This window comes from Botrytis porri (assembly GCF_014898465.1).
Source record: "Botrytis porri strain MUCL 3234 chromosome Unknown BPOR_020, whole genome shotgun sequence".
Taxonomy (NCBI): domain Eukaryota; kingdom Fungi; phylum Ascomycota; class Leotiomycetes; order Helotiales; family Sclerotiniaceae; genus Botrytis; species Botrytis porri.
The window spans coordinates 92,026-119,058 of record NW_024066094.1 but is presented as its reverse complement, the minus strand read 5'-3'; the positions used below and the strand labels follow the sequence as shown (position 1 = coordinate 119,058).

The window sequence follows — 27,033 nt, the reverse complement described above, 5'->3', positions numbered from 1 at the left end:
ATAAATAAATATTAATTTATTTATTATATTAATTAAAGATATAAATTAAAATAATATTATAGAAAAAATATAAAAGAAGATTAAAATTGAGATTTTGAAAGAAATTCTATATATATTTAATAATAATAAACTTTTTATTAGATAAATAAATAAATTTTTATTCTTACTAATTAAACCTCTTTTGAAGTTTTATATATAATAATCTTTTTAAATATTTATTTAAAAATATATCGAATTGAATCTACTTTTATTTATTTATTAGATTTATAAATTAATGAAATACCTTATAAATATATAAATATTGTATATTATAATCTTAATATAATAATTTATATCGTTTAAAAACGATTATATTGTAAGATTATATAAATATCCTTCAAATTATATAATTTACTTAACCCTAAGGAATACTCTACAGGCAAGATATAAGAGCAGAGTGAATTTATTATTGACCAGGTGTGAGCTTAGAATAAATCTTCATGACTGACCACTTAAGATTCGAGTTAAAATGGAAGCAATTGGCTATACACACTCAATCATTTAAAAACGTTCCTATATGTATTTATTACACGTGACATTATGGATAACCTTTCAAACAAATCGTGGGGTTGAAGCTTCATGTGATGATGCATCACCATTCACAAGCTTATATCCATCTTTGCAATATAACATCGACATCCATATCAGCAACCACGTTCCTTACACTAAGTCATAAATTTTCGACGTCTAGTTTACCCATACATCGAAATCCATAATCAAACACATCAAATCAAAGTCGCACAATAATATACAATTCTATTCAATTCAATCTTTGAAATATCAAGCAGTTTGAATATCAACCCTCAACAATGTCCTCCTCGCCATCTCCATATCCCACTTCAAACTACACCCCCCATCGTAACTCTCAATCCTACTCTGGTATAGATCCGAGTGCACCACCACCACCGCCTAAACCGAATTCCCGAGATGTGAGTCGTCAAGGTACACCTGCGGGAACTGGAAATCAGTCATTTCCTAGACCTGGAGAATCATCAGTGCAATACGAAGGAAGACAAGAAAATGTTCCACGAGAACAACCACAACAAATACAAGATCCGGGAGATCAATGGCTTCCGAAAATATTGATGGATAAATCGTATGTATTACCTTAGCATATGCAGTCGAACATTTTCTTCTGCAGGTGTTTCTTATCCTACCTATCCTACCTATCATGACACTCATAAATGTCTCTATTGATCTTATGTATCCTCTCTTTGGCGTACAACAGGACTATTGAGAGTTTGGCAAAATGAGGATAGCAACATCGTATTATTCGGTGAACAATGTTAACATCATTCAGGAAACAAGACCTCGCATCCGCATTATCCAACCCTGCCCTTCTAGCCGCCCTCACACATTCAACATCTACCGCACACCCATCCATTTCCACATCACAAGAACCATTAAAATCTGCATTGGATGATAATATCGCACTAGCAACCCATCTCTTGGAACTTGAGTCTCGACTCGATCACCTGCGCTCCTCAACACAAGCTCAATTATTATCTACACATGCATTGGAACGTCAATGGAAACAAAAACAATCCGAGATGGATAGAACCTTAGCTCCCTTCTCACCGAGCTCATTGTATCAAAGATTAGGACAAGGTGCTCAGGAACAAGAAATGATATGTAGGGCAATGGAAGAAAGTTTTCTGGAGGGTGATGGAGTTGCTACGGAAAGGGAAGCTAGTGATTGGGTTAGAAAATATAGGGAATCGAAGAAAGTTTATTATTCTAGGAGGGAAAGGAAAGATAGGTGGGATGAAGGAAGGGTTGGAGGTTGGAGATGATATGGAGGTTCTCAAAATATCAGTCCTTTGGAACCTTGAGCGACGATCACTTACTTACCACTTGCGACGAGAAGCCCATCTGGATATACAACACGGCCATAGCAGTCATGTCAGGAAAACTTTGAGGTACTATATTGCAGGATACAGACTGTCAGTAGCAAAATAATTCAAAAACTTAGCACAGCGTCAGTGATGAAAGGCATCGAGACGTCGGGTGTAGTATACGAGGCTGATGATGAAAGGACAGTATATTTCCCGATGAGAGACTACGGATGTCAAAACGAGGAACACGAGACGACAAATGAATACCGGCATACAAGAACGTCATGGTTTGGCAACGTTTATGTACATATTCTCGGTTGGCTCCCACGAATTTTTACAGGTGACGAATTATGAAGCATAGTTTGTGCCACGCCTCGATTGAAGGCGATCGAGAAAAAGTATAATATATCGATACATTGTCCACAGAATAGGAGTCGTGGGGCCGTGGAGATTTAGAGATGTACGTGGAGAGATGGAGGGGAATGGGGAAATGGACTTACCCGGTCCTGGATGAAAGACATTGATTAATCCAATAACGCAATATCGGCAATCATCCACACTTCCCCGGCTCCTAAAGAATCAAGATTTATCACCTCTAGTTTTGTACGACTGATTGGAGAACTTGAAAAGAGCCAAGGAAATGCGAATGTTGGTAAAGGTCCGAATAGATGGGGTGTATAGCCAATCAAAGACAAGCAATGCAACTACCGGGAGAGGGGAAAGATTGGTGAGATGGTATCTGGTGTTACATGTTTGGGATAAAGATAGATGCGGCGAAACTCTTATCTCTCGAAAGTAGCTTGTGGTATGATTTGTGGTATGAAAAGTAGCAAAGACGCAGTACGAGGGTAGATTATGCAGTGTAAACGTGTGAATCGGACGGGTGTTTCCGTTCACACTAGAGATTTTGCCTGAATGCTTAGTGGGTGGTCGGTTTCTTTCTTCAAAGATTTGCCAAAGTGGTTATGGTGTTACGTCTTTTGGGGAGGGGGAGGGGGCTCATGCAGTTGGGGTTGCTTTGGTTGGGGAACCACAACAGTAGATAGATTAGATTACTTCTTGGAGATCCCGAGGTACTGTAACGTTAGTTATAGTTAACTGTTGTAAGCACGCGATTAATAGAGGTGTTTGGTGCTTGAGGAAACTGGGCTTTGGCGAGTTGACTTGACTCGGTGGCATGGGGTGATGTGTTGTGATGTGCTGTATGCTGTATCCTGAGTTGAATAGATGGATAGATATATGAATACGAGATTGGAGCGGTTGGTCATTTGTTAGGTTTCGGGGCCGCACCGGATGAGATGGGAGGGGAGGAGATGATTTGCACTGATTGATTGATTGATCACGGACGGCGTGTTGTTGATATGTTGATACGAGGTGGAGGTGGAGGGTTGTTTTTGTTTACAATGGTCTATGCAATGCAATGTGCGTGGTGGATTTGAGGGTATGTGTTTGTGTTTGTGTTTTTATTTATATGTATCTATGTATCTATGTATCTATGTATCTATGTATCTATGTATCTATGTATCTATGTATCTATGTATCTATGTATCCATATATCCATATAGATACGTAGACATAGTCCAAATCACGCAATTAGAATAGGTGGTCTATCAGTGTGTTATTCTTTGATTTACGTGTCACGAGAGGGTGGAATATTTTTCTTTTCTGCTTGGTGAAATGAAATACATGTCTAGACTCTGGAGGATGGAAGGGGAAGTGGAAGTTTGGTATGTGGTGTAGTTGCTAGGAATGGTGTTTGGTAACATGTATTGATGTGTTGATGTATTGATATTTTTATGTGTTTGTTGATATCATGGGTTTGGAACTGGATTGATTGGAATTGAATTGATAGTTGGAAGAGGATGGAGTGATAGCTTCTGATTGTATTGTATTTTATTGTATGCTGGGATGGAGAAGGGAGATGGAAGAAAAGAAGGAGGGGCGGGGAGAAGGAGGAAGAAAGATGATGAAAGATGATGAAAGATGAAGGAAGATGGAAAGAAAGAATACAACATTGTATTTACTTTCATCTGACTATCCAGAAATTAGAAGATGGAAAGAAGATAAAAGTTTAATTGATGGGGAGCGAATGGATAGTATGTGATATGGTATAGCATAGTACTGAAGCTCAAGAATATTGTGCGGCGTTATTCTTCTTTCTTGCTTGTTAGTGACGAGATGAGATGAGCTGAGATGATGAATTTTCTACTCTATCTTATCTGATATGTTCTTCTCTATTTATTAGGTATTCAATTCAAGACTGCGTAGCTCGTTCAGTAGCTTGGGTTATGTTCTTTTCCCAATAGCTTTGCTGTGAAAAATTGAAGTCTAAATAAATTAAATCTCCAGTCTCCAGCACCTTTTGGGGGGTTTCCCGTTCACCTCCTGTCTGATTTCCGATTTTCCATGTTTTTTACATCCTGTTCTTATTCGATCTTTTCTCCTTTGAAGGTTGCACTACCTGATTCCCTCCTGAGTGCAGATTTGAAAGTACAGGGTATGGAGTTGTATGTTGAACATCATTTCATCTCCGCATCTGGGCCTGTGAGGTCACTTCTCTATCTACACTTCTGCTCATTGATATTGAGAAATTGAGCGAATTAGAGAGGAGAAGGTTGATGGCTTGGATGATGAATGGACAATGCGGAGATAGGGATGTAGATATTGGTTGAGTGTGAGTGTGAGTGTAAGGAGATAGTAAAGAGAGTAATAGGAGGATTAGAGAGCTAGTGGTGACGTTTAGGGTTGTGATGTGAAGGAGTTAGAGCTAGAGTGGGATGATAATGACTAGTTAAATGGATGAGATCAGAATCCATGAGGATAAAGTATGCTTAATCAGAATTAGAGTAATGAATGGGAAGGTGATTCGGAAGGTGATTCGAGAAGGAGGAAGAGGTTCAGTGAGTGGTGAGGGGGATTCTTCATGCTCTTCTCCAACGCAACATGTGAGTCTCAGCGGCGGATGGTGAATCCTCACAGGAATTACAGGTGGAATGTAGAAAGGTAAGAGTAGATGAACTAGTTAGATTTCGGACCAGAAACGAAAGATCGAACCTCAGCAGTGGGCGGAATTCCGAATTGATATGAAGGGACAGACACGATATCTGATTTCATTTCAATTTCTATCTAGAAATTTGGGACAATCATGCAAGAAGAGTGTTTGCGTCATTGCTCAGAATTGAGAGCGAAGTTTTACATAAGTGATGAGCGATGCTCATTTACATACTTGTTGGGTCGATTGCTTCAATTCAATGGCATAAGGAAACGAAGGGGTAGGCTAAGGGGAAACAGGAGGAAAGCTTATAAGATGCACATGGGGAAAAATCGAGATGGACTTAATATAACTTTCAAAAGGATCAGAATGAAGTACTTGGTAGATAGGACAAGTAATGAAAGAAGCGGAAATGGAAAGCCAGAAGGAAAGGGATGCTGAGAACATGAGAGAAAAAAAAAATTCCAGGGGAAAATATTATAAGCGAAAATATTATATCGAAGGCAAGAGAATTGAATCAAATATTTATCTCTCTCAATTCTATGACTTCGGGATCTGTGAAGTAATATTACAAGACTCTGGAGCTTCCCAATGTAAAGATAGCCATTGGTTTTTTTTAATGGTATTGCAATGGTATTTAATATCTCGTCTCTCTTGCTCAGACTTATGTATTGGGTTCTCCTAGTTCCGTTGCCTTGCTTAAAATACTTTCGTTTTTCAATGGATTAATGCAACCGCTCAAATAATTAAATGCTCAAACTGAGTGTAGGATCTATCCAGTCCAAGGATTCAACCCTTGAACCTTCAGAGCCCAGTTTTCCAGATCTTAAATTCTAAAAAAAAGAGACACCCTCTCTTCCTTCTCCATCCTCCCCTTTCCGCATACGCCCCCAAGATTTCCTCTCCCCCATACCCTAGCCCAAAAAAGTAGAAGCCCAATCAAGGATTCGAACCTTGGATCTCATCATTTTTGTATTCATGGATACGCTATCATTCATTCATTAGCTCATTATTCAATCCATATCTTTCAGTAAGAGTTGTACTTACAGTGATGCGCGTTAACCACTACGCTAAACGGGCGGTTTGTTTTTATAGGCAGGGGTGGGTTTTTGGGTATGTATATGGGAGTTATGGGAATTTGGGGGGTGAATAGAGGGGTGAGGTTGGTTGTTGGGGAGGAGTGGGGAAGTGAATGCAGAGAGGGGAGTGTTGAGTCAAGATGTTATTAGTGGGGGTCCTTCGTTCTTTCTCCATCGGTAAATTCTGGCGATGTGCTGGTGATAGTGCATGTAGCTTCTATTTCTTCTATCCTGAAGCCATCCTTTTACGAAAAGAGCCCGTATTACTTAAAAACCTCCTTGCTTGCACCATCAGATGGATCGTATCAAGTCTCCATTGAGAAGCTCGGGAATCTTTAAAAGAAACTTTGAAGTGACGTAAAAGTGAATCGAAATTTGTGAAAGCTCGAGACAACAAACAGGTACCAAATGCTAATCCCGTTATCTCAACAACATTCCGCTGAATCATGAGCCTGAACTCTCAATTAGAAAAACCAATCCAAGACAAACCTGAAACCTAAAGAACTCAAGATATGAAAACGTCTAGCAATACAAACATTCTCAACATGTCTCATAACCTCAATAACTCCATCTCACATCCTTTAACCCATATTCAATGCCCTATCTCATGATACCTTCCTCGCTCATCCCACATCCTTCTCGAGTCTAAAGACTGGACCTAAAATTACCACTACCCCCAGCATTCCCCCGAGTAGAATTAGTACCAGGTGAATCCAGCGAATATTCTTCAATCATTTTCTCGGCTGCCGTTTCACCTACTAGGTATGCTGTTGATTGTGTATGATTACTAGTTTTTACATTTGCGTTAGCCCCATCTCACTCCTTTCAACTGATATTATTCCCTTTCCTTCGCATCCTCGCATCTGTTTCTACTACGTCCAAACGATCAAAGAAAGAAGATGAGAGAGGAGGTAACCAAATCGTCAATGAATCAATCCATCTCCAGCACTAAACTCCACCATCTCGGACGCTCGTCTCGGAAGGAGTCAAAGAAAGAGGGAATATGACAACCTCGAACAAATCACTAGTTCAAAGGGGAGAATGAGACTTACTTGGGCAACAATGGAATTACACTCAAATCTACCACTCTCAAACCTTCCACGCCCAATACCCTGAAGTTCGTATCTACACATGCTGTATTCTCATCTTTATCTTTACCCATGCGGACTGTACTGCACATGTGCCAACTACTGAAGAGATTTTTCCGGCAGTGTTCCTATGGATTTTCATTAGTCTTTGTTATTTGTAGGAGATGCAATATACAGGATAAACATATAAAGACATGAGAATGCAAACTAACCCAAATACTCTCATCACTCGCCCCAACACCACCCTCAGGAACCCCAATCATTTTCACAGTCTTCTCCCTAAAAACAGGCGTGTCTAAAAACTCCATCGTCTTCCTTACTGCTTCAATAAGAACTCGGCGATCATAGGGATGGTTAACTAGATTCGCATCAATCTTCGGTGGTACAGAGGGGTCGGCAGAAGAAAGTGTGATGCTGCCTGCTGCTTGAGGGTTCATGACGAAGGAGAGACACGTCAGGTAGCAATCTGTTGGGGAGAGGACGTGAGTGCCCGTGAAAAGGGGAGGTGTGTGCTAGAGGGCGAATGTTAGTTCAAGGCTTAGGAGAAGCGGAATGAAAAAGCCTCCACGTTGGTGACCGGCGGAGCGGCGACAAAAACCAAAATGAACACATACCGTAGCAATTTCGAAAGCAGGAACATTCTTCTGTCTCAAAAAAGCCTTTTTATCCTCCGATAGATCATTAAATTCTTTTGATTCCAAAACCTTTTCATTCTTGAACCATCCCATCGGAACACCGCAATAAAGTTCGGCCAATTTTCCACTTTTATCTTTAATCCAACCTTCTTTTGCAGTTTTTTTCATCTCTTCATTCATTTCGAATTCCATGCGATCATTTGATCCTTCTTTCAGTAGCAGAGTGGTGGTAGAAAAGGAATGATCTTGAAGATTCTTTCCTACTTGTGGAAGATCTTTGATGATTGGTATATTGTGTCTTTCAAGTTCGGAAGCAGGACCAATTCCCGAAAGGAGGAGAAGTTGAGGACTATTCAATGCACCGGCTGATAAGATGACATCTTTGCGAGAATAGTATTCTCGACCATCAATTGTTCTAATACCTATCGTTTTCTTTCCATCAAATAGGACTTTCGCGACGGGGGCGTTGAGGATAGTTTCGAATCTCGGACCCATTAATGGTAAATAAGACGAAGCGGTTGTTCTCAATCCATTGTGCATAGAAGAGGAGCCCATACCCATTCCAATCGGATTCCCAGAATTTATATCAGTATTCAACGGCAATCCAGCTTGTTTAGCTGCTATAAAGACATCCGTTAAACCCTTCTCCCAAACCGAAGCGTAAGAAAGATGAAGTGGCCCCTCAGTTCCATGATCTTCTGGGTTTGGATTCACAAACTCGCGATATTGGTCTGGAATTTCATCATGGTAGTGTTCGATTTTTTTGAGACGTTCTTTAACATGCGTCCATGACCATGCATCATCATCGACCTTTTCAGCCCAGGCGTTGAAGTCCTCCGCTCCCCCGACCACCCAAGCGGAAAAATTAAGAGCCGTACTGCCACCAATTCCTTTTCCTCGGGAATAATCTATTTGTTGACCTCCTAGATGAGAACAGGGCTCTGTCTTGTATCCCCAATTCAAGGAGGGCTGAGTAGCAAATAAGGTAAAGCGATCAGCGGGAACGAGATATTCTTGATCATTGTTGGGACCTCCGGCTTCAACGAGGAGGACAGATGGATGAGAAGGAGCCGATGAGAGGCGTGCTGCGAGGGACATTCCGGCTGGCCCAGCTCCTACGATTATAAAATCGAAATTGTTGTGTGGTGTAGCTGTCATTTTGAAGTATTGTTCGTTGAATCGAGATATATGTTTTCTAGGTAGAATATGAGAAGGTCTATAAGTCAAATGGTTGGAAATTGAGAAGCATCTACTTACGATTGATATTAAGTCTAAAGGACAAAAAACCTGCAGATTTTGTTAATCATCAATATTACAAAATATGCGACGCAATCGATACCTGAATTAGAAATATCAATCCACAGAGCAACATAAACGCAAGGGGCTTACTGATCACTTACCGATTATGTGTATGCTTTTATCGGCGTACTGATGTGTAACTTTATGTTAGTATCAACGAAAGTCGATCCTTACAATCTGTGTAAGAAGGGAACACTCTTGCTCTTGATATTCAGGTGAAATTCGAATATCAAACACTTGCAACAAATACCCCGGATAATCAAGGCATGGTGTAGTTTATAGAGCATCTACTAATATGCAAGGATATCTGAGCGCAAGTTCCCCTCCCCAGATCACGGGATTGACCCGTTAGCCCGCTTGGCTTCTCCTCTTCTCAATGAATGGGTCATGGATTGATAGTGGGTTAAAATATGATGGGGTAGCTCGAGAGTAATACACTAAATCAAACAATTGTAACATTAGCGTCGTCTTAGTTTTGTCGGGAAAGAGTTCGGTATATTTTTGGAATAGCAGATAGGCAAAAGGCCGGCTTTTTCGGGGAGCTAAGCCCAAGCAGATCCAATGAAATTCGATTCATCAGTCACTTGATATATATGAGTGTTAATTGCGGGGTAAATAAGGGGCTGAGAATTGGTAGTGGAGATTATCAAGTCGAAGCTTAATTAAATCATGGTCCGGTAGTTTATGCGGGATACAATCATGTGTATTATGGTACTGTCGTTTCGCTGTTTCCACACATTCCGATATTGAACATGGTTGACGACTACTGGCCCTTTGTTTCTCCCAGCAAAAGCCAACCTTCGAATCCGATGATAAGATTCTCGATAAATCCTCACATGACACATTAATCTAAAGCGCGCATTGTATGATATCCATGTCTTGTAGTTGTGCCAGACACTGGGGATTTCTCAATTACCACCGAATATCTTTGTAGCGTTGTATAGGTAGTGCCTACACAAAGCTCCTGTTGTAGGATGATTCGTGGACTTGGCATTCCACTGAACAAGTAGAAGTACGTAACACCATGGTGAAGTTCTCTCGGGTTGCTCTATTTCGGCCATCAATGTACAGACTTTGCTTGGACATCTTGACATACCTCACAAATTATTGGAGATCTGGTAAGAGAGAGTCGTATATGTCCGCCATCGTCTTCGTGCAAAATTGTAATCTCGTATGATATACCACCTAAACCCAAGGAACGGATCTTTCACCCACTAAGACATAGTGAAATATGCCTTCTTCACAAGTCGTTTTGGAGAACGGGGAGATGCAGAAACCCCAGATCGGGCCTATATTCACCTAGGATGAGTAGTTGAATACCGTATCCAAAAAGGGACAAAGAAGACGTCCAACCTCGTCGACCTTATGCCAGAGTCAAAGCACACCTAATCGTAAGGTGTATTCTCAGTGATGACAGTGGGACATCTACAACCTGGATGCGAAAGAAACAGGAATGTGAAGAATTGTCTACAGATCACCGAGTGGCCATAAGGTCACTAACAACATCCATTCAAAGCTCAGCTCCATTAACAAACCCTCGAAGAATGGTAAGTCATTTCTACTCGTCAATAGCTGATGACAATTTTCACAGGCAGAATTATACACCCTCGGTTTCCAATTTTGTTTTCGTCCGCATAACATTCATCAATCGCCTACCGACTTCGATTGACAACTTCTTATGTTTAGGAATCAAACAACAACTTCACGTATTATCGGTGGCCACATAAAATGATGCCTAAATTTGAAGGATCTCTTTGATGACCTTGGATATGAGTATTGGAAAAAGACTAGATTTTGAATATGTAGCGGTGAAGATGTTGCTCTGAAGATAAGCCTGTGGTCTGCAGTCATCAATAAGCCCCCCCCCCCTGACAACCGAGAATCGTTTTTTGCAATTGGGATCAAATCCTGTGCCCGAGAATGAACATATTTTTCATTGAAGAAGATTGTAGCGAATGAGACTGATGCCTTGTGGATGACCGGCAGTCAACACCGAGAAAGAAAACATTGGTAAAGTATTGAAATTACTGTGATGATTCCTTTCATAATGTGGATTTAGTCCACACCAAACGAATCCTAGAACCTAAGTTGGGGTTGAAATTAATTACTGTACTTCAGAAACTATAGACATCAAGAGACTCAAATGAAGCAATTCCGATTCAGCGGCGCAGGCCATAGGTCAGGGCATACTGATGCCTAGGAAATGTGATGAGATAAGATGAGATCCAAAGCACAGATATATCAATTTGGTACAGATACTTGTTCAAATCATGTAGTGAGATACGAAACAAGACCATATTGTGGTTGGGAATTTGACGGTTGAATGTAATAAGCTCGTGATAATTGTCCCTGGATCTCACTCAGATAACCACATGTATGACGGCGAATTTGATTTGAGATATGCAAGATATTGACTTATAGGTCATACTAATGATCCTGACGATTTGGAATTGTTCCGACTAGTCGAATGAGAACAAGAAGGAAATTAAACGCATTGTATTGATCGCTTGTCAAGACAAGTGAAGGGAATACCGGTACAATTTGCAAGGGCGTTGGGAGAAGAATGCTAAATTCAATATCTTATGGCAGCACATGGCTTCAATCGGGCAGAACTGAGATGAATCTATTCTGAGTGAGGTGTGTACTAGAAGTGATTTGAAGCCCTCCCAAGAATGGTTATTTGCATCTAGAGAGGCGTGGTGTTTATTACGGAACGGTGCGAACAAATAAATCCATGGTAACATTGACCTAATCTTCTAACCTACCCCGCTTTACCAACATTCATGATTGGGATAAATTCTTGGTTTCCCTTGAGTTTCGAGACACTTCCGTTTGTGTGTATTGTACACGAAGCTATACGGCAAAGTATTGGAAATATAATGGCATGTTCATGTAGTGATACAACAGCAGGTGTGCATTGAGGGGGAGTTTTCCTCAAGATGGACAATACTAACAAAAAATGGCTTTTGGGCTTTTGAAAGGAAGTTTCATTCAGCCGTTTTGTTTTCTTAATAAGATGTTATCAGCAGTGAGACTTGTGGACCAGGATCTCTAACGACCATGCCGCAACATGTGTAGAACCAGGTACGCACAAGATCTATTTGATGTATAGCTGTGGGTAGCTGTAGCTGATCGAGGGACTAGGATGAGAAATCTAAATCGAAAACTTCATTCCGACCAGTACATGAATACTTTCCATCTTCATTGTCTTACCTAGATAGTTGACAGTGTGGTGCCATTTGATTATGTCGGTTGAGTTTGATGTGGTTGGTGAGGCAAAAAGTATGTTTCCTTCGGTGGTAAATGTATTGTATAGCTACAACATAACCACAACATGGCTACAACATGACCACAATATGGTTATTCTCCATTTAGAAATTCCGACTGAATGGCTGACCCAGTTGGAGACCCAAAAAATTGATTCAAAATTGATGAATATTATGCATCTATAAGGTAATAACGTAGCTCATTAGCATATAGGCTATATCACCATATAGACTACTTCAAAAATCCATTAAAATCGAGCTTTTCTTAATATTTATATTTAATAATTAGTTATTATTTTTGAAAGGAAAAATCATAAAAAATCATAACAAAAATGAAATACTTATAATATTTAGGCTTTTTTCTAAATAATTTATTTTAATTTGAAATTGTTATATTTTATATAGAAATTTTCCAAACAATTTTATCAATTAATAAAGAAAGTACACAATTATATATAGACAAGGGACACCGAGGGGGGTAGGTTTTTATATCTTTTTCCTATCTACTTCATTCAATTAGACACAGATACAGGCGCATCGCATGGTCTTAGCATAGCTATATAGATCGAATCGATTATGAATTTACTACTACTACTAATAATATATAGACGAATTTTATATATAAAATGAAGTGGCCTATATGATGATATAGCTCACATGTTGATGAACCACGTTATTTGATTTTATATATACTACCCACCAAAAATCCAGACTATTATTAGAATCCTTCACATACTTGATATCCAGTCTCGGCCAGCAACCAACGAAAGACAACAAAAGTAATAACTCACCACGCGACTTCGATCAATTTGCAAATTTTCCCTGTAAATTTCACCAGCTTTCGGTTTCTTGGCCCCTCCCGAGGTCCTTATATGTTCTTCCTGTCATCTTGATACAACGAAATGAATCAACATATACATTGGCTTAGAGAGTTTGATACCTACCTAGGTACCCTTGGCTGAATTTGGAGATTTAAGACGAAAACTCCAAAGTAGTTCTTGAGAATACTTCCGTGTCATTCTTATTGGCTCATCTATGAATTATAGGTGATCACGATTATCCAAACCCAATATAGATATGATTACATTCCCAAGAGGTGAAAGGGGAAGAAAGGTTCGGCATCTGCAACATCAAAAAGAGAAGTTCGAGGAAGGGAAGGTATTAGGAGACAAACCACCAACAAAGTAAAGGCAATTCAAATCGACCATTGAGTTCTCTACCTTTCTATTCTGCTATATTTCTACTTTGCTACCCTTCTATCAAGTTTCACCAGCTCTGAAATCAAATCATCCCCACCTTATCCAACCCCTCCTTATGAAGTTGTTCATTTTACCTTTTACTGCGCCACGTTAAAATACTACTGTCACTGTTCCCTCTATACCTTACCCATGAACACCTACGATCAATAGTAACTCCACCTTTGATTGCCCAAAAAGAGATAGCAGCCGCGTGCGTTTTCTTGGCTAAACTTTGGAAAGCAGATAGTTACGTTGTTTTCTGTTTTGCGATTTAATCCGATTTTAATCTGAATGGATTAATCCGCGATAAACCTCACACGACTTCAGACGAAGCTTCCCCCAAAGCTCCCCTAGAGTTCGCTCAGATCGTCAAGGATCACTACACAAAATGGCAGTTTCAACTTCTTCACCACGATTGCACTTCGAACCTGATAGTGTACCGTTACCTACTTCATCTGATAATGCAGAACCAGCTTCTCCTGCGTTATCGTCTTCGACAGCTCTCGCACGTTTCGAATTCGAATCCGGCCGAGGAAATGAAGGAACAAAAATATTAATGGTAGAATGGGAAGATGAATCTACCGAAGGATCCATCAAAAATATGGGAGATTGGGAGGTATCATGGGAAGGAAAAAGTACTGTTCTATCCGCACGAGATGGAGCAGAAGGGAGACTTCATCGACTTTACTTTCTACTGGCTCCGGGAGCTAGTATACCAAGAATCATAAAGTTATCACAAGTGGGAGGGAAGACAATTCAAACAAACCCATTACCCGCGATATTCCCACCCGAATTAGGTTTGACTGCACGACAAGCTGGACGAAAAGGTGTTTTACATACAATTTGGGCGAAGAAGAGAATATCCGTTTTACAAAGGGAAATTGATGAGGAAATGAAAACAAATGGAGAGGGAATAGGTTTAGAAATGGCCATGCAGGAAAAACAATGGATTGAGGAAAACTTTGGTGTTGGGCCAAGAGTTACACAGCCGGACTTACAACAAAATGCTACTCCAACTAGTCCAAAAACACCCGGTGGTGGTAGGTTATCCGAGAAGCTTAAGGGGTTGAAATTAGGAACTAGTGCCCACGACTTAAGTAACGTTTCAGGTACGTATAAAGTCAAATGTCCAAGAATGAAAATGATGAGATTGACAAGTTCTAGAACTCAAATTCGAAAGTCAGCAAAACCCGTTATCTCCTGAACAGGGTGATGTCGCTGTATCGTCATTCTCCTTGTTTCATGGGGGAACTTCACGCCATCAAGCACCACGTCTTGTCGCTCAACATCCACCCAATCATTCCTCACAATATGGCATGAGTTCTCTAAACGCTCTTGCAATCGGTGATGTGTCACGAAAAACATCACAAGAAGATCAAACAGAAGATGAATTATTTGCCATCAGAATGAGTCCAAGAAGTCCGGAGATGACAAAGAGTCCTTTTAGTTTCGCAACTAAGGATGTAGCTTTGAGTTTGGCTCAAAAGAATTAGGAAACTCGATCGCTATATCTTTGGGAGAAAATCCAGAAATTTATATACGATGACATGATTGATGAAACAAACAAAAGAATTGAATGAATTGAACTGACAAAGTCCACACAATATTGGGAGGTTAGATTTTTAAAAGCTACGAAAACACCCGCTTTATACCCATTACTTTGATCGTCAAAAACTTGGTATTGGATAAGGTCTTAGCACCCTATTTTAGATAGTTATTTTGATACCTATTTTTTATTCCTCAGACTGAATTACTTGGAGACTTTTGGATACAGGTCTTTTGCCGTGTCAAGGTTCCCATCTATCTAATTCACTGCCGGACCGAAACACGACTCCGGACTCCGGAGTCACTTTAATCGTCCCAGTCGTCTTTGTGAATTCCTTTTTTGGCTTGTATAGCATTCCCCACGCGTGGAAATGTCCCGTCCCGCTCCTCGTGGCACCTCGCGACCATCACTTATAACAAAGTGCGCAACTATCTGTTGACAACTTGGCAACAACCTCCAACTGACCATTTCGGATGTGTTCAAAATTTGAATGGCCTCTCAAACTACTTAGGTACTGGCACTCTTCGTTTGTTAAGTGAATAATAACCTTATGGCTCGTGCCCACTACTTAGATAAAACGTAGGTTGGGGCACCTTTACCCGATCCGACGAATGATCTTGATGTCCCATTGCCCCTCGTTCAACAAGACCTGCCACTGTGATGCGACGACTTATTATAAGAGTAAACCTTGTTTCTGATCTACATATAACCAAGGTCTCGCAACCGTGTCTCGTTTCCAACAACAGCTGCGATTTTTTTGAGTAATATTCCAGACTTCCATGTGATAGCTTCATGAATCCGTCTTGCATTTGCTGTTTAACGATCCTTCCCAACCAACCTAAGTGGCTGCTGCATTAACGACTAGTTGAACGGATACTCTTCTTTTATACGATTGGGAGTTGTCAACTTACAACGCCCGGATGAACTTTCATCAATGGGAAAAGATCTGACAAAGTGTGGGTAACAAATAATCCATGATATCGTTAATGTGGTCGTCGTATTTCATCTGAGGACCGCTCACGTTTGTCATGTTATTCACTGTGGTCGGTAATCTTCAACTATTTTGTTGATAGTTCCATCCTCAATTGTTAGTTATTTCGTTATTGCTGTCAATCTCGAATGTGGACGGGGAGCTAGTTTGTTTCCTCGTTTATCGAACAAAGGGATAGAATTTCTCCGAGATCTATTTATGTCAACATCTTAACTATTAACATAAGATTTACACCTCTTTACTTCACACCTCTGACATCTGTCACCATGTCTACCAACACCACAATACCACTGGCGCCCCTGACGTCTACACCACTCTCATCGGTAGGAAATTTCTTCAAAACCACCATGTTCTTCATCATTTCTACATATCTCCTCATAGTCCACTTCCTTCGCCTTTCGAGGCAAGACTCCATGATTAAAAAATTCGGGTATAAAACCAGAGAATCATTGAAAAATATGACAAACACGGATGCGCAAGCAATTATCAGTCACATAGGCGAATTAGAATTCCCCCGTTTCTACGTTACCAGTCTTCAATTCGCCCTCTTTAAAACCTACGGTATCCCCACAATCTCCAAACTCCTCGTCGACACAAAACAATTCAGTTCCAAGGAAACAGCGAGCAAACGTTACGCGGATACAACAGTATTGATTGGAGAATTCTCTTCTCATCATCCTCTTCACCCGAGAGTTTTAAAAGCGATTTCGAGAATGAATTATTTGCATTCGGGATATCAAAAAGCGGGGAAAATTTCTAATGATGATTTGCTTTATACATTGAGCGTCTTCATTACAGAACCAATTGGTTGGATTGGGGATTGGGAGTGGAGAACACTGAACGAAATGGAGATTTGTGCAATTTCTACGTTCTGGAAAGGGATTGGTGATGCGATGGGTATTTCTTATCATGATCTTCGTCGTTTCAATGAATGGAGTGATGGAATTGAATTTTTCGAAGATATCAAGAAGTGGGCAGAGGATTATGAGAGGAAGTTCATGGTTCCGAACGAGTATAATAAGAAAACGGCGGATGAGTTGGTTCCACTTCTTTTGTTTCTGGTTCCAAAGGCACTATTGCCCTTTGCGAGAGATGCAGTAGGGGTTCTTATGGGCCCCCTTCTTCGCTCCGCAATGATATATCCGGAACCATCACGCCTCAATAGATTGCTCACTGTATCTATACTACGCACTCGTCAAGTATTTCTCCGCTACCTATCACTCCCAAGACCAGAATGGATGAGAGTCAGACAAATCTCGAAGTCGGATGATAAAGGGGTAGATGGAAGGTATCACAGTACCGATTATCTCGTGCATCCATACTATCAACTCCCAGGTTTCTGGAATCGTTGGGGGCCGATAGCTTTGCTTACAAGAGTGATGGGTGGGTTTGTACCGGATGAGAAGAGGAGCGATTGGTTTACAGAGGGATATAGATTTGAGGAGGTGGGGCCGGATAGGAGGAGAGGAGAGGGTGGGAATGAGATGAGAAGCATGGAAGAGAAATTGGAGAAGGAGAGAACTCCAGGGTGCCCTTTTGCTTTTGGAAAGTGAACTATGTGGATTGGGCGTATTATGAGCGAGTGTCTTGTGAGTTTCGGACATAGAATCCTGGGAGGGGAGGATTGATAGCCTCGCTCGAGAATATTCAAGATGTGTGTGATAGGAAATTGAGATCACATACGGAATTGGAGAAAAGAAAAGAACGGAAGCAGGCGGATTGAATAAACAATCTTGTTACTATATCGCTTGTGAATATAACCATTGTACCGTCGTCATATCACTGCACCCAAGAAGAATTCCATAACCAAATCACGAGAAAATGCACAAAATCACCACGAAAAGTTGCAATCAATTTTTTTTTTCTGGATTGCTTGTTGCTATGTAAAACAAATGGGTTTCTTGAGATTGAACCAGAAACTCCAAAAGATATGGGTATCCTAAAATCATAATCTCCATATAAATACTTGGGTATCTCAATTTCAAACCATACCAGAATCATATTATCCTCCATGCCATATTGATATCTCTTAGTACCCTCTCATGCAAAATCTACCTAAACTCCGTAACATGCCATGCTAGACAATGCCAAACCCAAAACCTTTGCCAATCATACAATCCCACCCAGATCGAATGCCCTAGCCATAATGCTGTTCCCAAGAAACCTCGATGACCCAGATGCTGTAGTACTATACGATCAGATGTGTTTAACGTAGGTACCGCTTGTCGTTGATTATAATAGCCGCAGAGAAGAAAAGACACAGAAGAAAGCCCGAGGACTATTAGGATATACTGTGCCATGAAGAAAAGAACAGTGCCGGAGATGTTGAAAATGAAAAGACAACTTAAAACGTTGACTTGTTCTCATCAAAAGTAAAAAGGTCGTGTTTCCCAAGGAAAAGCGAAGCATCTGTGAGGTCCACATTTTTGACGCACTTCGCGACGAAATCTGGCTTCCATTGATTATTGACTTGGACAGGGAGAGCAAATTCCAACTCGCAGGTCGTCGTCATCTCGGGAGCTTGCAACTTCTTAGCAAGTGCTATCTTGGCAAAGGTTGCACCGCTAGCCCAGAGCTTGTTCTCAGCGTCTTGGATCCTCAGAACCAAGACTTGAGGCATGTCATCACAAACCCTCTCACCATCTCGTTCTCCTTCCTTCAGGACGTATCGGCAAGTTGGTCCATCGGGATCATAGTAATCTTCCCTGTTCATCCATCTATTGATCAGCTCATCTCTCGCGTGATCAATCTGTCTGATGATGTTGGAAGAGTGCACCATGTTGGCATCTTCTTGCAGGAGTGGACGGGGTTCACTGTCGATGAAAGCATCTGGGTCGTTGGTAAAACCTGGATGCTCATTGACATGGTATCCAATCTCTATGCCGGTGGATTTTTGGAAAGCGAGATTTAATCCAGAGACAGCGGGTCTGGCTTGGATGGGAATGCGACTGAATTGATACTTGGATTCAGTGTTCTCAACAACCTTGCCTGATTCCTGGCCTTTGGACATAGAATCGTTGTCTATTTCATTTGATCCCTGAGCTTTAGTTTCAGCAGCATCGCTATTTTTATCCGACTCTCGAGATTCACAGTTGGGCTCGGTGTCGCCGCCATCTTTATCAGAATCAGAATCAGAATCAGAATCAGAGTCATTCTCGGTGTCGCTGCAATCTTCGTCAGATTCGTCGGAATCGGACTCAGTGGCATCACTATCCTCCGGAGCTTCCCATCCAGAATCAGGAGCATTGACGTAGTACTCAGAATCACTGACAATTTCAATGATTGCAAAACGCTCTTCTTCCAATCCCTCTCTGATGGCCTGTGTCAGATTGTTTTCTTCGCGTTCATCAAGTGGCCAGCCCTCCTTGAAGAAGTCTTCTTGAAGCTCGACACCCTCTGGGACTTCATCAAATTCCATATTATTAGGAGAGTCCTCAACTCCGATGAATATCCATGGTTCCCCATCAAGTGTATCGCGAAATTCTTTGTGAGATACCTCGATTGGGAATTCAACCTGTCCAAACACGAAGGCTTCATCGTCACCGAGTCCTTCCATTGTATCTTTGATGACGAAGCCACCGACGTTCTCGACATGATCATCAAGCAATGATCCCCGGTCATCGTACAATTGCCAGTTGCCTTGATGCCTTGAGGCAAGGGAGCCATCCATGAACCCCTCGGGAGCTGGAATTGAAGACGATTGACTTGACTCAGTAGGAGCTGGAGACGGTCCTCTTAATAGTGAAGCACTGTACAGATCACTTTCGTCTTCCTCGTATTGAGCATCAGTGCCTGACGCGGTGTTTGCCTCTAGATTGAAGTTTGACTTCTGCGGTGGCTCAAGACTGGTATCACGAGTAGACAAGTCGCTGTTGCCACCACGGAGAGAATCGAGTATTTCCCTGGAATCTTCACGGTCCAATGTTGGAGCGGGGGTGACTCCTTGCCTAGTCGATGCTTGCGCTTCAAAGACCGATGCAAATCGAGATTTCTTTGGTTGAACAGATATCTCAATCATCTTTAAACCAAAGTGAGCCTGTGGAGCAGGATTTCTGGAAGTCTCCTCCGCAACCGAATCTACGGGGAAGAACTCTGCAAAGCGAGATTTTTTTGGTTGGACAGGGAAATCAACCACCACTAAACCAAAATTGCCAACTGGAGCTGGAGTTTCAGTGGTATCTGGAACTAAATTCTGTGGTACCTCGACCTTAGCGCAATCATCTTTCTTTTGTTCTCCAAACACTTGAGCCCATCGAGATTGCTTTGGTTGGGCTTGTCCATTGATCATCGCGAGACCAAATTGAGCATTGGGAAGTTGTGAAGGTCTCAACTCCACTTGCTGAGCTTCATTACGAGCCAGAACCTCTTGAATGATGACAGAGTTCGCCTTCGCCACCGCAACCTCAGAATCCATAAGGCTCGGCATCTCTCTTTTGGCTGCTTTTGCCGAATTGGCAAACTTCAACGAGGAATTGAGATCAGCGTATCGATTATCATCAGGTTCCACTTGAGAAGCTTCTTGTTCGCGAGCTTCTTGCTCTCGAACTGCTTGCTCTCGAACTTCTTGTTCCCGGCCTTGTAGCACACGGGCTTCTTGATTACGATGCGCTGTCTGCTCAAGAGCATTTACATCAGTCTCAGGCTCATGAGCAGCGTTGTCGTTACTCGGTTCATTGTCAAGTAGCAACTGCTGATCCCGAAGCTGCTTCCATGTAGAGTAGTAGCTATCTAGATCAAAGAAATATAGACGGCCGTCGACTCGACGATGCTTACATTTTTCGGCCTGGCATCCATACCACCCGCAGAAATTGTTAAAGGCGTAAAGTCTATCCTGAGGATTTTCCTCAAGATGGACTGCTGCTTTGAAGTTCATGCCTAGCCAGAATAATCTTGTCTGGTAACGTACCTCCAATTGAACCCAGCGCCTCTGAATTCCATTTAGTTGATGGTATGCATCTGAATTCGTCCATGGTGTTGGGAGCCAAGGGTCGTTACCTCTGAAATCATCTATTCTGGTTGGAATCGGATTTTGGGGACCCCAAGGAAGGGTGAAACCAGGAGCAGGAAAGACTGATCTGAATTGACTGTAGCGTGGAATTCGGTACATGCGTACAATTTCTGCCGCGTGAGTTTCACCGGGTTGGCTGACTTTCCAAGGTACAATAACTTCCTCAACTTGTTCATTGACTACATCAGGACTATCCTCCTCAATAGGGAAAGTGTTTCGAAGTTCTGATAGAAAGATTTCTTGCTTTGCAAATTCCAACGACAACCGCTCCCTAAGCTCCGATGTGAAGACTTCTTGTTCCACTGAGTCTGATTCGTTTGGCGACAGTGGTCCAGATGCAGAGGCCGAAGGTGTTGGACTGTCAACATGAGAGCAAATAATCTCTAGTGTCAGAATTTGAAGAGAAGTATTTTCCGCAGGGACACCAATTGGTGTAGTAACCATCGGAATAGCAGGCTGCGCAAAATGAGAGGGATATATATTGAGTTGAGGCTCAATGTACATGTCTGCGTCATCATGAACAATGTAATTGTTGGGATCATTGAGCATTGCCTCATTCTCCGCATCAGATGGAGTTAAACTGGCACGTCTCCCCGTTGGATAATGAGAGTCTGGCGAAACTAGATTTCCAGGTGCCGAATTGCGTCGTTGACGGACCACATCTTCAGAATTTTCATCCTCACTCAATGCTCGTTCCTCTAGCTGAGGGGCAGTGAAGACCCTATCACAAAAGCTGCGCGCCTTATGTGGAACTGTGGTGGCTGTAGCGAATGGACCATTCAAATGATACCCACCAATATGGTCTGGGAACGTGACATGATTTTCCTCTGAGATTAAGACAATTTCCTCATTCGAAGTGATCGATTCATCCTGGATGGCAGAACTCCCGATGCTATTGATGGATCTCTTAGATGATTGAATTGCAGCATCAACACTTGGTGAAACTTCGGCTGAGGGGATTTGGGTCGAATCAGGAGTCAAGGTATCGCTTCCGATTGGTTCGGTTACTTCTGGTTCGTATACTACCATCTGTAAATTATTTGGTGTAGCCAATGGTGCGAAGGCCGGTTGAAAAATTTCCGGAACATCGATAGATAATTCAGTTGCTACCACGGCCAAAATATTATCCTCCATGTTTTCATGGAAGATGGTAGCAGCAAGCTCTGCGTCATCTGTTCCCTTAATCAGAGTCTCAGCTGTTGGATCTGTATTGGGAAATTGAACGTCAGTATTTGTCTTCTCATAAGGGTTGTAGATTCTGAGTGGCTTACCTTGGCTGTCAACAAAATCATGATTGACAAAGATAGCAGGACCAGCGGCTTCTGATACCTCAACTGATTGATCGTTGATATTGTTTAAGTCGCCGTCAAGAACCGACTTGATTGAAGGAGCGGGTGGTTTTAATGGAAGCGCAGCAATATCTGCGACTTCTACGTCCTCAATGGACTGGTTACCACCAACAACTGCCGTCAACACTGGCAAGACATTTTGTGCAAATGCAAGACCTGTAAGTCCATCGTCAATGGGATAGCTATTCGCATTATCTGCGCCAGCATGGTCTGGGACTTGCTCAAATGTCTCGACTGTGTGATTTTCTGTCGAGGAAAGATTTGAAGAACCGACCAGTGTTTCTGATTCGGGTGCCGATTCTGGTGAGCTAATGTTAGTATCTGGCATCATAGATGCTTGAATTTCAGGGATTTGCTTACTAGTGGAATGTCTTCTGGATCTGCTACCGGTCAAGAAGTCAATGAGATCCTTGACTCTATACTTAGTGAAACTGGTAGTCTTGCTAGGATATCGGCTTAGGGTGAGCTTCCTAGACTTCCTAGTGTTTTGCTGGTTTGTGACCTTCTTGTCCTTGATGGAGAAAACGCGAGCGACTGAGCGGAAGACCTTTCTGAAATCCATTGTTGTGGTAAGCACAATGTGCAAAGTTGGATTGATGTGTAGTAAAGTGGTGGATATTCCGTGCGAAAGTATGTGATAGAAAGATACCGACAAGTAGATGTTACTGGTTGGCAGAAGATGATTAAGTAGTAAATTATAAGTCGATGATTGAGACAAGATACTATCTGTATTGGGAGATATAAACTGCGTGAAAGTAGCAGTTGCAATTGCTTTGTGATTACCTGGATTTCGTAAAGTACTGTGTCAAGACAAAGTTAAAGGAAATTAGGATGAAGCAGAAGAATACTTAAGTAGTAGGATCGAGCAGCCGTTCCAAGTCTCCAAAGACACTAATATGTATAGGTTTGATACAATACCCTACTGAGTGTTTATGATTGAATACATGACTTGGTTGAATGGCGCAAATGGTTGCCACAAAAGAAATGCTGCTGTAGCTATTCTATGGAAACCAAAGATGTTCGGTACGGTCCTCGTAATACAGCATTGGTTCAGCCAGTTGATCGATGGCACATGGACATGAGGCCGATGGTATATACACGTTGTCTATATCTAGTCCGGCTCTATGATTACCGGGTACGATGAATCTCACAAGTTTTGAGGAATTGTCAGCCCTTTCTAATTTCATGTTGAACACTACCGTTCCATGTTTGAACTTCACCTCTTCCCCATGACATTAAGGTGAAATAATACGTAGTGTACAGCATGAATTATTACACGTGACTTCAAGCTAGCCATACAGTTGTATTCTAGATTGGCTTTGGAGTTCAGGATGGCTGTTGTATAGATTGGTTGACTTGAACTAAAAAATTCTCAACGGCTCAGCTACTCAGAATGTGCTCCTCCTCGTCCTACGCATCTGAATTCTGTTTCCTTCCGTCAACTAGCTAGCATCTACTGATAATCCCACAACGCAAGCCGCTTCAAGATAAGCAGTACAGTCAGTCATTTTAATTCTCACCGAGAAACGACAACCGAATAACCGACCCGTTCTTCAAGGTGTGTTTGCTCTTCAGGCAGGTGAAGCTAACTTTCGTGACAGTGAACTATCATCTTGACGTGTTCCTGCAATATGAATCACCCTCTGAGTGATGTTTGTCCATTTCCTTATCGAAACTCTCTCAATCATATTTACAATTTTTGTTAACACTATTTGGCGAGCCTGGGGAAACTTTTACTGACGATACATATCGATTCGAAGAACCTTCGCAATGCTCAGAGTCGACCAAAAAAGCCCTGGCAGCCATACCGACAATGCGGAGCAAAGCAAACGCATGGTATTCTCGCCCTCATGCGCGGACTTTTTGGATGCTGTCGACGATTTTAACGATGCATTGTTGGATAGACAGAGCGGGTCTCAGGGGAACTTTCCAGTTAGATGCGCCCGATATGAAAGATGAATGGATGGGGAATCTTTATATCATCATCCGCAGATGAGGAAGCACCTTAAGAATAAGTGAAGAGCACATCTTATCACACACACTGCGCATTGTAAAGGCCAACTCTTTATTGTATAATGCTGTTCGACCAACAATGGTGACAAGTAGCTATGAAAGCTCAAACTATTTAACGGAGCCTAGGTCCCCCTGCATGCTGTGTAACAAAGAGTTGATGCGCTACGTCCTTTACCGTTGTTCTGCTTCACTTTATCATGCCAAACTATCAGTATCGAAAGTATCATGAACGGAATGGAAAAAAAGTCGAAGGACAAGGATCCAATACATCCATCATGTTTCATGAATATCCATGGTTCAGCAGAAAATTTGGATTTTTCTTCTACTCAATAATGTGAAAGAAAAGAAAAGACATAGGAACTTAGTAGCCATGATCTAGAAGTCTCGATCATTTGAAGCTGTCCTGAGGTAGGCACATCATTGCAAAAGGCTACATTTCCAGAGCTCAAATCTGAGCTACCATGAAGCTCTCTGCAGGCTGCCAGCATAGCAAAGGGAAAAAAATGAGCCGTAAAAGAGAAATTTATGTACACTTCTTCTAGAAGAATACTTCTCTTCATCATTGTGAGATCTCGAGTTTCAGGTGAAGAGCAAGTTGCTTAACTTTTATGGCATTTTGAAAGAATACAACTGGTAAATGTCATGAATTTGGAAGAAGTTATGGTACAAACGATGTCCTAGAAGATTCTCCATATAGCTCGCTCCGTGACCATTCGCTTTGCTTGCTTAAATGCATTATCTCGAAGCATGGTAGTAATGGAGAAGTGAAAACAGGAGGAGGTTTGGGAAGGAAGTGAATTCCAAAATTCATCGACGGTTTTCAGATAGATGACTATACGGATCGCAGACGAGAACATGATTAGTTCGATTGAATAACATTAGCCACTAGTGTTAAGTTAAACATTGCCAGCGAGTGACTTTTGGCGAGTGAAGCATGTGGTCGTGGTGGTGAGATGAGAATGAGGTTGTCCGCAGCTCCCTAGTTTATCGTGCACGGTCCTTCCTCAATATCACAGCAAGCTCGAAGCTCCCAAATCCCTAGCACAAAGAGCAACTTACAACAATCCAAGGAACTCCACGACGACGAAGTAATACATTCGAGTTATTTAGTTGGAGCGCAACTGGGTTTCTCTTGATCCCATTCTCTCCAATACTACCTACCACTTCTATCGAGTAGCAATCCCTCGGAAGTTCCAACCATGTCTGTTCCTACGAAATACATATTGGTATCTTTACCAACATCCATCTCTCAATCCAGCGATAGAGAAGAAGCTTTAACAGCTCTTCGGTCTACAATCTCCGCCGATAATGGAACTACGATACCATTCAAGATCCCCGAATTCAAAATCGGTACACTAGATGCATTGGTTGGGCAAGCAGATGATCTTGCGAAGTTGGAAAGCGCTTGTCAAGGTGTTGTAGCAAAAGTTGGAGAATCTCTCCGCACTTTATTGGAGGGAGATGAGAGCAAGATTGCACAACAGAAGACTGTGAATGACAGTGAGTCTAGTGATCTACAAGCTTGTGATTACCAACACAAGCTAATAGTTTGATTATAGAACCCGCGGATCAATACCTACGTACTTTCTCATGGAACAAAGTCAAATATCGTGCCGACAAACCACTCGCAGAGTTGATCGATTCGTTACAAAAGGTTGGTATTGTTTTACAGGAAGGTTTAAGGCATTGCTGATGAGATATAGGAACTTGTTAGTATCGATAATGACGTTAAGGGTAAAATGAATCAATATAACCAAGTCAAGACGAATCTCACAACATTACAACGGAAACAAACGTAAGAGCTAAAATTTTGGAAATACAGCAAAAGGCTAACCATGCGAAGAGGAAATCTTTCTACGAAATCCCTTACTCCAGTTGTCGATCCCAAATTACTGGTACAAGATTCTGAATACCTCGAAACTCACCTTGTCGTTGTTCCAACGAATGTCAAGAAGGACTTTCTGAAGACTTACGAAACCATATCGCCTATGGTTGTTCCAAGATCCTCCGTGGAAGTTACCCATGATGAAGAGTTCACATTATTTGCGGTCACAACATTCAAAAAGCACAGCGCAGATTTCCAACACAAATGTAGAGAAAATAAATGGACACCTCGTGATTATAAATATGTAGAGGGTGGAAAGGAGGTGGAAAGAAAGGAGGCCGAGAAAGTAGAGAAGGATGAGCGCAAGGTATGGGGTGAAGCTCTAAGACTTGGTAGAACTGGTTGGAGTGAAGCTGTTATGATATGGATACATGTTTTAACTTTGAGGGTATTCGTCGAGACAGTCCTGAGATATGGATTACCTCTGGATTTCGTCTGTGGATTGGTTAAGGTATGCGCATTGAGTCCAAGTTCTGCCAAAGTTTTACTAATTCTTTCCAGTCAAACCCCAAAGGAGCCAAGAAAGCGAAAGCGGCACTTGATTCGACATATGGTTACCTCGGAGGTAATGCCTTCGGCCGTGACAAGAAAGGAAAGGCTTTGAAAGATGATTCGGCATTATCGTCCGAAATAGCTGCAGCGGGAGTTGGTGGAGGAGAAGGCAACGAGTACACGGCCTATGTCTATTACGAATTCGAAATCATATAGATAGTATTGGAGGGATTATAAGAATATGGCGATTGAAAGTTGGCGCATGGCAATGGGGACAT

The 27,033-nt window shown here is 41.7% G+C and overlaps 6 protein-coding genes across 6 annotated transcripts; 4 read left to right on the top strand and 2 right to left on the bottom strand.

Annotated features, from left to right (window-relative positions):
- Nucleotides 1-655: 655 nt before the first annotated feature.
- On the top strand, nt 656-2,866 carry EAF01_011190 (uncharacterized protein). Its single transcript, XM_038919447.1, has 3 exons — nt 656-1,135; nt 1,340-2,017; nt 2,080-2,866. The coding sequence occupies exons 1-2, from the start codon at nt 849-851 to the stop codon at nt 1,830-1,832; spliced, it is 780 nt and encodes a 259-aa protein (XP_038764961.1). The 5' UTR covers nt 656-848; the 3' UTR covers nt 1,833-2,017; nt 2,080-2,866.
- Nucleotides 2,867-6,099: 3,233 nt separating this feature from the next.
- Nucleotides 6,100-9,219, bottom strand: EAF01_011189 (uncharacterized protein). The gene is made up of 6 exons (XM_038919446.1): nt 9,069-9,219; nt 8,926-9,007; nt 7,648-8,863; nt 7,246-7,545; nt 6,998-7,161; nt 6,100-6,732 (listed from the first exon to the last, which is right to left on the bottom strand). The coding sequence occupies exons 3-6, from the start codon at nt 8,824-8,826 to the stop codon at nt 6,591-6,593; spliced, it is 1,785 nt and encodes a 594-aa protein (XP_038764960.1). The 5' UTR covers nt 8,827-8,863; nt 8,926-9,007; nt 9,069-9,219; the 3' UTR covers nt 6,100-6,590.
- A 4,640-nt stretch (nt 9,220-13,859) lies between these two features.
- Nucleotides 13,860-14,964, top strand: EAF01_011188 (uncharacterized protein; the record flags this gene model as incomplete). Its single annotated transcript, XM_038919445.1, has 2 exons — nt 13,860-14,580; nt 14,636-14,964. The coding sequence occupies 2 exons, from the start codon at nt 13,860-13,862 to the stop codon at nt 14,962-14,964; spliced, it is 1,050 nt and encodes a 349-aa protein (XP_038764959.1).
- Nucleotides 14,965-16,274: 1,310 nt separating this feature from the next.
- EAF01_011187 (uncharacterized protein) lies at nt 16,275-17,561 on the top strand (the record flags this gene model as incomplete). Its single annotated transcript, XM_038919444.1, has 1 exon — nt 16,275-17,561. One exon carries the CDS (start codon nt 16,275-16,277, stop codon nt 17,559-17,561), a length of 1,287 nt encoding a protein of 428 aa, XP_038764958.1.
- A 791-nt stretch (nt 17,562-18,352) lies between these two features.
- Nucleotides 18,353-22,927, bottom strand: EAF01_011186 (uncharacterized protein; the record flags this gene model as incomplete). Its single annotated transcript, XM_038919443.1, has 1 exon — nt 18,353-22,927. The coding sequence occupies one exon, from the start codon at nt 22,925-22,927 to the stop codon at nt 18,353-18,355; it is 4,575 nt and encodes a 1,524-aa protein (XP_038764957.1).
- Nucleotides 22,928-25,577: 2,650 nt separating this feature from the next.
- EAF01_011185 (uncharacterized protein) lies at nt 25,578-26,971 on the top strand (the record flags this gene model as incomplete). The annotated part of the gene is made up of 5 exons (XM_038919442.1): nt 25,578-25,878; nt 25,938-26,032; nt 26,082-26,173; nt 26,222-26,714; nt 26,765-26,971. 5 exons carry the CDS (start codon nt 25,578-25,580, stop codon nt 26,969-26,971), a joined length of 1,188 nt encoding a protein of 395 aa, XP_038764956.1.
- Between the last annotated feature and the right edge of the window lie 62 nt (nt 26,972-27,033).